This window comes from Eulemur rufifrons, chromosome 8 (genome assembly GCF_041146395.1).
Source record: "Eulemur rufifrons isolate Redbay chromosome 8, OSU_ERuf_1, whole genome shotgun sequence".
In the NCBI taxonomy this organism is placed as follows: Eukaryota; Metazoa; Chordata; class Mammalia; order Primates; family Lemuridae; genus Eulemur; species Eulemur rufifrons.
In genome coordinates this window covers 125,738,112-125,750,955 of record NC_090990.1, presented here as the reverse complement: position 1 = coordinate 125,750,955, position 12,844 = coordinate 125,738,112, and the positions used below count along the sequence as shown (strand labels likewise).

General features: G+C 38.2%; 1 protein-coding gene across 2 annotated transcripts in view; it reads left to right on the top strand.

Annotated features, from left to right (window-relative positions):
- NUF2 (NUF2 component of NDC80 kinetochore complex) overlaps nt 1–11,501 on the top strand; it is a 33,608-nt gene extending 22,107 nt beyond the window's left edge. For both annotated transcript variants that reach the window (XM_069479120.1, XM_069479121.1), the window contains exons 10-14: nt 115–252; nt 2,087–2,227; nt 3,864–4,039; nt 5,007–5,142; nt 11,072–11,501. In XM_069479120.1, the coding sequence (XP_069335221.1) occupies nt 115–252; nt 2,087–2,227; nt 3,864–4,039; nt 5,007–5,142; nt 11,072–11,206 (726 nt within the window). In that variant the 3' untranslated portion in view covers nt 11,207–11,501. The remainder of the gene's footprint in view (nt 1–114; nt 253–2,086; nt 2,228–3,863; nt 4,040–5,006; nt 5,143–11,071) is intronic.
- The last annotated feature ends 1,343 nt before the right edge of the window (nt 11,502–12,844 follow it).

Below are 12,844 nucleotides of genomic sequence, written 5' to 3'. Positions count from 1 at the left end.
TTTACCTCACTCGCGGTGAACACGGAACTAATTTCTGTATTCTTTTCCTTTATTGGAAGGGTAAATCACCAATTGTACTATTATATCTAATATATAAAAATGTTTTCTCGACAGAATGAACTAAAATTGTCAGTAGTTTCTTCAAAGGAACTACAAGAGAGTTTGAAAACAAAAATTGTGGATTCTCCAGAGAAGCTAAAGAATTATAAAGAAAAAATGAAAGATACAGTCCAGAAGCTTAAAAATTCCAGGGTACGCTATCTTTTTATTTTAATGCTCTTCTATCTTTTTTATTTTTTTAAAGCAAACTCATATTTAATCATGCGTTAATTTTCTGATTTCTAGATTATCTGTACTTCTCTTCCTCTTAAACTTTTTGGCCTTAAGATTTGTAGCTCTTCTCTAAAGTGGATATGGGGAAAAGAAATATAGTTTTAAGACATTTGTTCAACTATGCGACAAATTTTTTGAGGCTTTGCTCTGGTGATCAGAACAGATCTGCTCTGTCCTCATGAGATTTAGTTACTTTATAACAACGGAGAAAGATATTAAACAATTTTACAATTACATAATTACAAATTATAATGGGTACTATAAAAAGGACAGGCTATATACTTTGGCTAAGAAAGTATTGGCTATATACTTGTGGGGGCAAGTTGGGGTATATGAGAAATCCATGTACCTTCTGATCAGTTTTGCTGTGAATGTCAAACTGCCTGAAAAATTAAAATCTATTAAAATAGCAAGAGAGGGGCAAAAAATACAGGGTGCTTGGAGATAATGTAATGGGGAAGGCCAGTTTAGTACTGTGGGAATCCGGTGGCAGAGGAAAGGAAGTGGAAATTTACGCTACCGTCTAGAGAATGAACAGTAAACTGTACAGAGAGAACAACACGTGTGAGTTCTGTGAGGGAGGGAACAAGGTATAGTCAAGGTTAGCGGTTACAGTGGGAGACGGATGGAGGTGGAGCCACACAGAATTAGAATTGGATAGACAATTAAGCATCCTATCTGAAGCAAAGTTTTTAATTAATTTTTATTAATTAAAATTTCTTATTTATCTCTGAATTTGTTATCAAAGTTATTCCTAGAAATTAAGATTATCACACAAAAATGGACAAATGTCACCAGAACAGAAATGATAACTCAGAAATTGATCTGAGTATTTATGGGAAAAGGATGCTTTATTTAGAAAACAGTTCTGGCTCAGTCAGCTATTCATCTAGAAGAAAAGAGAGTTGGGCCCGTGCCTTGCACCCTTCACAAAAATAAATTTTATGTGGATTATAAATTTAAATTTAAAAAATTAGCAGTGTTAGAAATTTTAGGAGAACATTTATTTATATAATCTTGGACTAGGATAGATTTTGAAAATTAAGATTCAAAACCCCAAAACTATGGAGAAAAGTAGATTTCGTAGCACATATTTACAGCGAATATGACAGGTAAAGGGATTATATCCCCAATATGCAAAGAGCATTTACATATTAGTAAGAAAAAGATAACAGAAAAATGAGCAATAATATGATTAGGCATTTCACTAAAGACAAACTCCAACTGGTTGCTAAGTTAGGACAAGGGGTAGGCTGGTAGGGAAAAGGAAAGAAATCTTTGTATTGTTACAGCAGTTGTGGTAAATATATGTTCATTTTGTAATTTTAGAAGAGGAGTTAATCTTTTTAAAAGAATTAGCTATAATAACAGTTATTATACAAATGAATAGGAAGATTATAAATGGGTAATCTCATTGCCCAGGAGTAATCAGAAATGGTTTGAGTATTAGCAGAATGAATACTTTTAATATCATAATGAATAACCTTTGGAGTGTACTTCAGTGAGGGATTTAGTAAAATTATGGCAGTTTTCCTTTGTTCGGGGATATTTGGCAATTAAGAAACATAATTACATGTGCTCAGACACATGTCAATAGTAGAGCTTCGTTACTGACCTAGAAACTTGATTGTTTTCTACTCTTAAGCTTTCAATATTAAATGCAGAAATTATTTAAGAGCAAACAAGTTGACATTACTACAGCTTCATAAAGGAGAGTATCAAACTGTGGTCTGTATTTTTTTTTCTTTCAAAGCAAGAGGTGATGGAGAAGTACGAGATCTATGGGGACTCGGTGGACTGCCTGCCCGCGTGCCAGCTGGAGGTGCAGCTGTACCAGAAGAAAATACAGGACCTCTCGGATAACAGGGAGAAATTAACCAGCGTCCTAAAGGAGGTTTGTATTGTGTGCACTTTTCATGTCTTTATTATGTAATAGCTTACGATAGTTCCCTGGATTTTGTTTTCAGTTTTTGCTACTATTTTCCTAAAGAAAAGCAGGATCATTCTACGGTATAATAGATGTGGCAATGAATGCTGGGAAATAAGACACTTTTCTTTTTAAACCTGGCAGTAGCAAGAACCCATGTTTAACCTTCGGATACAATGAATTGTGAATTGACTAACACAGTACATTGCCACGTACATTCTGGAAAATGGTACAGTAGTCCTTTCTTATCCAGAGCAGAGGGGATACGTTGCAAGGTGTATCCAGTGGATGCCTGAAACCGTGGATAGCACTGAACCCTGTATATGCTTTGTTTTTTCATATACATGCATACGTATGATAAAGTTTAATTTACAAATCGGGCACAGTAAGAGATTAGCAGCAATAAGTATTAATAAAAGAGAACCATTGTAACAATGTACTGTTCTCTCTCAATCCATCTTAGTGTACTGTACTCACTCACCCTTGTTTTGATGATAGGAGATGATAAAATACCGACATGCTGAGATGAAGTGAGGTGAATGGTGTAGGCATTGTGACAAGTCGTTAGGCTACCATTGACCTTGTGACCATATGTCAGGAGGAGGGTCAGCTGCTTCAGGTGGTCCCGGCTCACCAGCCACTCCGGTGTCTGTGGCTGGACGCTGATGACTAAAGACAGGGCAGGTGATGTGCACAGCACGGATACGCTGGACAGAGGGACGACGCACACCCATGGTGGGACAGAGCAGGACACTGCGAGATTTCACCATGCTGCTCAGAACAGCTTGCAATTTAAAACTTACAAAGTTTTTATTTCTGAAATTTTCCATTTAATGTTGTCAGACCATGGTTGGCCTCGGGTAACTGAAACCATGGAAAGGGAACTCATGGATGAAGGGGCTGCTGTAATAGAATTTTACACTTGTTCTAACAGTTGGAAATGATCTCATAATCAGAAAGCATAAAATCTCAACTCGGTGTCCAACACTGTACCTAGGGCCTATAAAGAGATTTGAAGTTTACGGCAAGGTCTCTGCCCTGAAGAGTGAGAGCTAATGGCATTTGCGTTTCTTAGTCTGAAGTCCCCGGGTTCTAACTAACACTACATTCGAGCAATGATTTCCTTTTCTGAGAGAACCCTACGGTTGAGAAGTTGAGATGGCCTGAGGTATTCCTTCCTGACTACATAATCCCCTCATCTACCGTCAAGAGTCGCCCCAAAAGACTGAGCTCTGCTTTCAGTTGTTGCTAGGGTCTTCCCTCTTCTCTTCCCTTCTCCTGCCTTGGCCCGGACCCTGCCCCACTAACCTCCTCACTCTAGTCTCTTGGCTGATCTGCTGACGTCTCTCTGTCGCGATCTCTACCGACAGGAGGACGCGATGGAAATGCCTCCCCGGCCGCCGTGCTTTCCCTCAGCACCCCCAGTGCCTTCCTGTTGTCTCCGTTGTTCAGTCTGCGACTTCACCTGTGCTTGCAGGGGCTAGGTGGTTTTATCTCATTTTAAAATTAGGGTTTATTACAGCTCATCCTAGAAAATACTCTTCCAATTTGTTTGTAAATCCTCATTGGTTTACTGACTTTAAATATTTCCTGTAAAATGCAGAGCCTGAACTTGGAGGACCAAATTGAGAGTGATGAGTCAGAACTGAAAAAACTGAAGACTGAAGAAAATTCATTCAAAAGACTGATGATTGTGAAGAAGGAAAAACTTGCCACGACACAGTTCAAGATAAACAAGAAGCATGAGGACGTTAAGCAATACAAACGCACACTAATCGAGTATGGAGTTACTATCCATCTTAGTGTGTTAGAAAGTAGTTAGGAAAAGTTAAAGCATTCTCCCCCCAGGATTCCAAAACTACTATATTTTCAAAAAGGTTTTAAATAGTTTTATTTAGTCACATTTAGGTGACTAAGGCAGATGGGTTAGTTATGAAACTTATACTGCGAGATCTAGGTTTAGAGATGTTTGAGCTACTAGGTTTTTTTTTTTCCTAGATACACAATTCCAGTTCCTTTGTATCATTCTGCACGAGGGTTCTGGTGCTACTGCTCGTGCCAGTGCACTTTGGAGACTGTGGTCTAGAGGTGCGTTAGAATGAGTCAGCCGGTCCGTCTTACGGTCTAGCTGGGCTGTAGAGTTATAGCTTTCACTGAGAAAAAGTCTTTATTTTTTATTCAGGTAAGAACTAATACTTTGCTAAACATGTTTTTTACCAGCGTGTTGGAGTATTTCGTTGGTAGGGTCTTCTCCCCATCAGTTCTAAGAATGTGTGTTTAGAATACCTGTCCCAGATACGTTTGTGACATCATTCTCTCAGTCCTAAAAGATGATCAGTAGAGATCAATCGTCTGTTTCCTTCGCACTTCCTTAAGCAGATGAAGAAAAAGGGCAGAGCCTGAGGCTTCTGTATTTGTCGTCAAACTGCCTGGCAGAAAAGTTGCATTAATTTGTAATCCCACCAACAGTACCTAAGTGTGTACAACTAGGGAAATGTCACTTAAAATCTCCAGTTTTTAAAATAGCTTTTGGGCGAAAAAGCTCACTGTATGCCACGACGTGAGTCTAGCACCAGGCTTCGGGGCTTTTGTTTGTGTGCTTTTCTATCTCGAGAAGAGTTTTAGACGTGGTGTGTTAAATAAATCCTGACTGACACAGGATCACTTTGGAATCAAAATTAGAATTAAGTGTTTGCCTTTTTGGATGCTTAAGAGGATTCTGTGTTAGCTGTCTCTTTTCCTTTAGGGATTGCAATAAAGTTCAAGAAAAAAGAGATGCTGTCTATGAGCGAGTCACCACAATTAATCAAGAAATCCAAAAAGTTAAATTTGGAATCCAGCAACTAAAGGATGCTGCTGAGCGGGAGAAGCTGAAGTCCCAGGTGGGTGTGTGTCCGTAAGAATCGACGTCAGGTCATCTCCTGGGTTTAAAGTGTGAATTGTCACCCTCATCATGAAGATTCTGTCCGTTTCTGGATTAGAAATTGACCACACAGGTCCTTTACTTTTATTTTCATGTATAGCACCTTTCCTATTACCCTTGTATAATCTGTGTATGTTTTTTCTCCATACCTTTTTTTCTTTCTTGCCTTTTTTTCCTGACAACACATAACAGAATGTTGTTCTTTGCAGTAAGAGTAGTTGTTCCATAAAGATTCTGAATTTTTTAGGTAAATGAACTTGGATAGTGATTTTAAGTAATTTCCTCTAAAAAGTTTCTCCATTTTTTTTTTTCCTGATAAAAGGATCTCAAAAATATTTTTTAACATCAGTGTTAAATATATTGGAGGTGTTAACTGAAACAAAACAGCTTAGCTTGGTCCCATGTGTCATAGGACTTTTAATGATACCTTTATCACAGTTACCTACTATTATTTACTATGTTTATTCTTTGCTTGTTTCGAGTACATTTATTTTATAACTTCATAAACAGTCTTAAGTGCAATGAGAACAGGCATGTTGTCTTGTACAGTTTTACCTTTCGAAGTGCCAGTCCTGTGTCAAACATAAAATGTTTACCCGTTTCTCTCCTTCTTTTAACTGCCAGTGTCTCTAACAAGTTGTCTGTTCCTGATACATTTATCATATCTCCATTCTCTCCGGAACTTTTGAAGTTTGATTCATATCGTCAAGATTGTTCTACTAGAACAATCGTCTAAACTGCTCTACCAAAAGTCATTAAAAATAGCTCTTTATGATGCAAAATCCCTTGGCCTTTTTTTCTTTTCTCAATATTCTTCATCTTGCCTGCGCTTGACACCTTCGATTCAGGTTTCTGAAATCCCCGATACCTGATAAATATTTCAACACTTGCTGTCACTACTTCCCACCATCCACACCCAGTCTGCAAAAATTCCCAATACTAAAAGAGCCACAGAAGACAATGCCCTTACCTGTTCTCGGGGACTTTCTATCCCCCTGAAAGATTATGCTGTGGCACTTGTCCATGTGAGCATCATCTCAAGGCTACTTTAAGAGGAAGGAAAGAAGAAAGAACTGGAGGAAGGAAAGGAAGAAGGAAAAAGAAAGTAAAAAGAAAATAAAATGGTTGTGATTCTCCTTTCATGGTCTGCCTAGTGCACTGTCTATCCTGCTTTTTTTCTCTTTTCTTTCTGTACAACTACTTTTCTTTTTCCCGCCCCTTAACTGAATATTCACCACGATTCGGTCTTTGGCCCTATGCAGAATGGGGATTACAGAGACCTTGGGAGATATTTAATCCTGCTTCTTAACCAAATCAAATCGATAAATATTTATATAGTATCACAAGTCTGGGTAGTTAATGAACCAGTTACTAACGAATTAGTAACTAGTTACTAACTCAAATTTCAGATCCCTTTGTTTATCAGTCATAAAAGATAACCACGCTCACCTTATATTACTGTTAGTTTTGTGCATGTGTCTCTTGCCGGTCACATTTTATGTTTCTTGACAGTGGCAGTCATGTACTGTTAACCTTAGCGTGTGTCAACCATGCCTGGGATGGTGCCTTACAAGTAGTGTGCTTTCCTGAAATGTTTGTCAAATGGAAAGGTCATCTGGCATGGTGTTTCTTAAAACCAGCTGGGTATTAGAATTCAACGATGAATTTAAAAATAAACAACCCCCACCCAAATACCTTGGTTTAGACTCTACAGCAGTGGGGTCCGCAAACCTGTATTTCAGTTGTGGCTTTTGAGATCTGGTGATGGTTTCTACTTACTTGTTTTCAATGGTGTAGCACTCGTGACCAATCACGCTGTTCTGCTAGGACAGCTTTGGTTGTAAAATGCTATTTCTTATTGAGTTTAAAATATTTATTTCTGTACTCTAGTGAACCTAGATCTTCTCTCTGGAGAAAGTCTATGCCTTCTTTTACTTAATAACCTTTCAGACATTTGAGGACAATGGTCATGGTTTCTTTTCAGCCTTCTCTCATTCAGGTTAATTGGCCCCACCCACTTTTCCAGCCATTCTTCATGGAGCTTGGTTTTCAGACTCGTTACTGTCCTGTTTACTGTTCTCTCGACTCTGTTTCCTACTTATCTTTATTCTGTTTAAAATGTAGAACCTGATACTAAACGCAGTCTCCTAACATGGTGGCGTGACCAGCCCCAAGCCCGGTGCTTAGTGAAGCCTAACGCCGGGCTGGAGTTGGGGCGTCAGCGTCTCGCCCTCGACTCACCGAGCTTGTGATTAGTTCAAGGACCCCTGTCTTTGTCACATACGGTCCTGCCAAGGTAGGACTTGTTCACTGTATTTTAGTGCAACTCTTGCTTTTAATTCAGGGTTTTACCATTTCATTTTATTTCTTTCAACCTAGATTTCAGAAATATCAAGGTCAGTTTAAATCTGTCATTCCATCATGCACATCAGCTGTTTCTCCTTGTTCAGCGTCACTGCACATTTAATCACGTGCCTTTGTCTCCAAGATAAAAATGCTGAGTAGAACAAGGCCCTTTGCTGCCTTGTATTGTTATTCAAAGTGGTGTAGAACTAGTGATCACAACTTTAGGTACAACTGTTCAACTTGATAAGTTATTCTAAACTACCGTTACCTGTCTACATTGTGATACCTGTTTGTTCCCCAGTAGCATGGGAAGGTCTCTAAATATTTTGTTGAAATCAAGGTACTTTTTGTCAGAGAAGTCTCCTTAGTTTACTTTATAATCATCCACTATGAAAAGGAAACAAGGATATGTTAAGATTGCCAAATTGTTCTTTGCACAAATTCTGTTGAATTCTAGTGATCCTATTCCTTTTTTCATTAACTATTCTTTCCCAGACATAATTTATCTCTTCTAGTTTCAATTATTACCTTTATTTGGGTAACTTTCAAAAATCTGTCTCCTGTTCTGGCCACACACGACAAAAATAACATATGTAAGATTATATCCAACGTCTTTCTGTGTCTGTCCTCCCTCCCTTTCTCTCTTTTCCTGCCTCTCTTTCTCTCAGTTTCTTCTGCTTCTTAACGGCATCGTCATTTTCTATCATAAAGAATTGACATTTTGGACTTGCTTTAGATGATCCTGCTATCTAGACAATCAGCAAGTTAATGTCATGATTTTATTTTACTCGGTGACACTGTTCGTAACGGCCCCTTTCTGTTCGTACGTCTCTCACATGATTAGGTAATGCTCATCGATGGCAGCGGCACTTGCTGAATTTCTTCCTTGATTTCAGATTCTTCTGTATCAAATCCACACGGAGTACTAAGTAGATTTGGACAATACCAAATTTATCCTGCTAAAATATTGCCCTCGATACAGTCCTTTCTTGTTTAAAGCAGGAACTGTTTTTCCAGTCTGTTCGTTGGGGCAGTGTTTCAACAGGCGGCCCGTGCGTCTGTGAGGTGTGGGCGTCACGTGACCGAGAGAGCAGGCGCGAGTCCACCCACCTCTGGACTTCCGGAACTTTGTATCTAAGATGATCATTTCCCTTATTGAGGGTTCAGTAGAGACTGTATCCTCCGTATAACTTTCTCCGACTCCTTGCACCTGCCTTTGATTCCTCTGCTCTCTCAGGTGCTGCAGCACCGTCAGTCTCCTCTGAATAACCTGGGTCTGTGCTGTCCAGAGAGGTGGCTCTTAGCAATGTGTGGCTGTTTACATTTGCATTTAAGTTAATTACAATGAAATAAAATAAAAAATGTTTCCTCTTTTGCACTAGCTATATTTCAAGCACTCAATATCCAGTCTGGTATGTTTATATGTTCCTGGAGGGTAGAAGGCACAATTTCATCTTCCATTGTACTACTATATTATTTACAGTGCTGCTTATAGAAAGTACTCCATAATATATTTGGTTGATTAATTAACACATACTTGTGTGATAAATGGCTACACTGGGTATAAAAATCCATAGATTTTGTATAATCTTAAATACCTCTGATTTAAAAAGTGGGATAATTATTAGTATCTAGACCAACCCTGCCCAACAGAACTTCCTGGGGTCCCGCAGCCGGCGGGTACATGCGGCTGTTGAGCCCTTGATGTGTGGCCAGTGCCACTGGGGAACTGAATTTTGAATTTCATTTGATTAAGTTAAATTTAAATTGCAGTAGATTGAAATAGTCACATGTGGCTAGTGGTTATCGTATTAGATGGTGCGGAACTAGTTTTTGAGTTTAAAAATACTTAACTTCAATACAGTCATCACAGTAAGACTTACTATATATGAATTATTGTGGATTAATATCATAAAGTTCCACTTGGATGTAGAACTCAATTGGGAACTTTAAAATAGATAGCATTTATCAGAGTTAGGATCTGTCCCCATTAAACACCTTGTGCGGGCTGGCTCAGGACTTCAAGGTTTGTTTGCTCCCGTGTGTGTGTGTGTGTGTGTGCATGGAATTGGCTTTAGTCTGACCCTACAGCCTCTACGGGCAGAATTTGGCTCCGTCTTGAGAGAATGTTTGTTCTCAGGAGGAGAATGTTCTTTTGAGTATGCTGAAACCGTTGGTTCAGATATTTACAGATTGTATATCTTTATTTAGCCATGCTTAGTTTTGATAGTTTCTTATAAGTACTATCTTTCTACCAAATTTATTCAGCTTTCTTTTTAGTATGAATAAACATATACCCCTATAGAACTAGGAAGTTAAATTGATCTATAGCTGCTGAATCTGCTGATTTTTTTTTTTTAAATGGCATTCACACAAGCTAGCAACTAATTCACACTTTTCCTGAAGGATTTAAGAAATAAAGCTTTCAAAAATTTTTGATTTATTTTCCTAATGGTTTGTATTCTATCATAGTAATGGTAATTTGATATCTGCTTAGATCTTGGAAATCTAAACACACTCTTCTATTTTTGTATTAGGATTTAATAACCGTTTGAATTTTTGGAGAGCATTTAGTCTTAAGCATATATTTACATTCGCTTAATCTGGAGTAATAGTTGTTAGACTTGCAAAGGTGGCAGTCACTGAAAATAGTGTTCTTTTTTTTGGAACACTGAATTCGTACTAGATCAAATTCTAATCTATATAATTTATCGAAAATCAGATTCTATGCTAGAATTTAAACTTAGATAAATAGTATGAAACCATAGGTTTAAGAAAAATTTTATAGGAGAGATGCTTAAAATTGGCAACATTGTACCCATTTACTGTTTGTCCTCCCCTGTTGGAAAAGGGTGGTTGTTTTATTTCAATGGCAAAATAGATCCCGTAGCCTTGCACAATACCACTGTTTCTTGTACATGGCTTGAGAATTGTTTTGTCTAAGAAAAATGAATAATAAAAGGAGGATTAATATTATATTTGTAAGTATGAAATAGAAAATGTATACAGGTTAACACGTTTCTTAATCTATAAAAATTGTTTTGCTTTCATTTTTTTAATTCTTAGCACATCCATATAAGTTGTGAACTATGAAACCAATTTTTTAAAAGAACTCAAAGATACATTTTTCAGTCCTGTAGATGACTTATTAAATCTATTTACATATCTTTTAAATGATGATTAGGGTCGAATACAGTGGTTATAGTTTATCTATAGTAATCCAGTTATTCCATGTTTAGCATGGAAAGCTCTAAAGTAAAATTTTTCTTTGGTAATTATAAGTGTTTATTTTTAATGTCTTGGAATCCTAACCATTGTCACATGTCTCTGCTTTGTTCTTTCTAAGTAGCAGACTTTTTTGATGTGTTTGTACAGCTCAGCAGAATGAATTTTTAATCAGAGCAGGCATACACATGCATGTGTGTGCATAAGAGTTTAGGCTTTAAAATATTAATACGAATGTAACTACTGGAATTCTTGTAACTCATTTTTAGTTTAGGTTGTTGCATGGAATAATTTTTACTCTTTCATTTTCTACTTAGGAAATACTTCTAAACTTGAAAACTGCTTTGGAGAAATACCACGAAGGCATTGAAAAGGCAAGAGAGGACGGCTGTGCTAAGGTAGATGAGAAGACAGCGGAGCTGAAGAGGAAGATGTTCAGAGTGTCACCCTGATTAAACCGAATTATACGTCTCTTTGTAAATAGCTTGTCGTCCTTTAATCTTCTGTTTGGAAAGACAATAGTTAAGTCGAAGCTAGTGGAAGTATCAGAAGCACCAAATAATGTGGCCTCAGTCAGTTCTTATATACTCTCATATGTGGCTAGTTTATAAGATAAGAATTCAAGGTAGACTTTTATTAATTTAAAGTTAAAATAACTTGTGTAGCTATTCATGTCTGTACTCTGCCCTTTGCAAATAGTTGTAATAAAATGAAACTGGTTACCTTTGAAATATTCTTTTTCCGTTATTATCACGGCTGTGGTTTTGTTTGTTGACATCCAGAGCTGTGGCTTCACTAAGGCCTCACTGTGCCCTAAACACTGTAGTTGGGGATCTGATTCGATATTTTTATTACTACTTTACAGATTTAGTAACCATATGATGGTCCCAGAAGGTTAAATAGCTGAACCAAAATTTGAACTGTGCTCATGTGATACTGAAGTCTGGAATGTTCCAGCCGTACTACACTTTCTAATGTAATCATTTGAAAGAAAAAGTTTGGGTGTGGGAGTCTGTTTCTTCCTTGACGCCATCGGCATTTTTATGAGAAAGATGAGTTAAAATGCATAAAATGATTAGAACAGTGCCTGGCACCTAGTAGACACTCGATACCTGTTATCTATTAGTATTCAGAGTCCTGAGAGTGCTGGGTAGGTTCCTCTTTGTCAGAGATAATAAAATGCTGTGGGGAGAGCCCAGGCCTTCAGCGAGAGGAAAGCCCTGGAATGGGAGGAGAAGAACGAAAACGAGGTGTCTGGAGGAATAGATGGGGGTGCAGAGTGGAGCTACGGCCCGCTCCTTCCTTGCTGCTCTTTAGATAGTCACGGGTTTTCATAGAAAGGGCTGCCTGTGAGGCTGGGTATCAGGTGTAAACATGAACACGTCTCATATTTAAAAGTTTTAACCACCGTGTACCTGTCTCTACCATTACCTACTGCCCTTTTTTCCCCCGACCAAATTTCTAGAAAACCTATTGTCTATTTGCCAGTCTATTTTATTTCCTGTCCATCATGGCATTGTTCTGTCTATATTAATTCTCTGAGCTTTCTAAGGTCACCAAAAAATTCCTAGTTACCAAAATTCCATAGATAACTTTTTTTTTTTTTTTTTTGAGACAGAATTTCGCCCTGTTCCCCGGGCTAGAGTGAGTGCCATGGCATCAGCCTCGCTCACAGCAACCTCAAACTCCTGGGCTCAAGCGATCCTCCTGCTTCAGCCTCCCCAGTAGCTGGGACTACAGGCATGCGCCACCATGCCTGGCTAATTTTTTTTTTCTATATATATTTTAGTTGTCCATATAATTTCTTTCTATTTTTAGTAGAGACGGGATCTCGCTCTTGCTCAGGCTGGTCTCGAACTCCTGACCTCGAGCGATCCACCCACCTCGGCCTCCCAGAGTGCTAGGATTACAGGCGTGAGCCACCGCGCCGGGCCAATAGATACTTTTTTAATCTTTATCTTTTTAAAATTCCAGCTGTCCAGTACTTTTTTCCCCTTTGTCTCAATAACACGACTCTGTTGGTTCTCTTAATTCCCCGTCCCTTTTTAATTCCCTCCCCTGTGGGCTTCATTCTCTGTCCCTTTTTAATT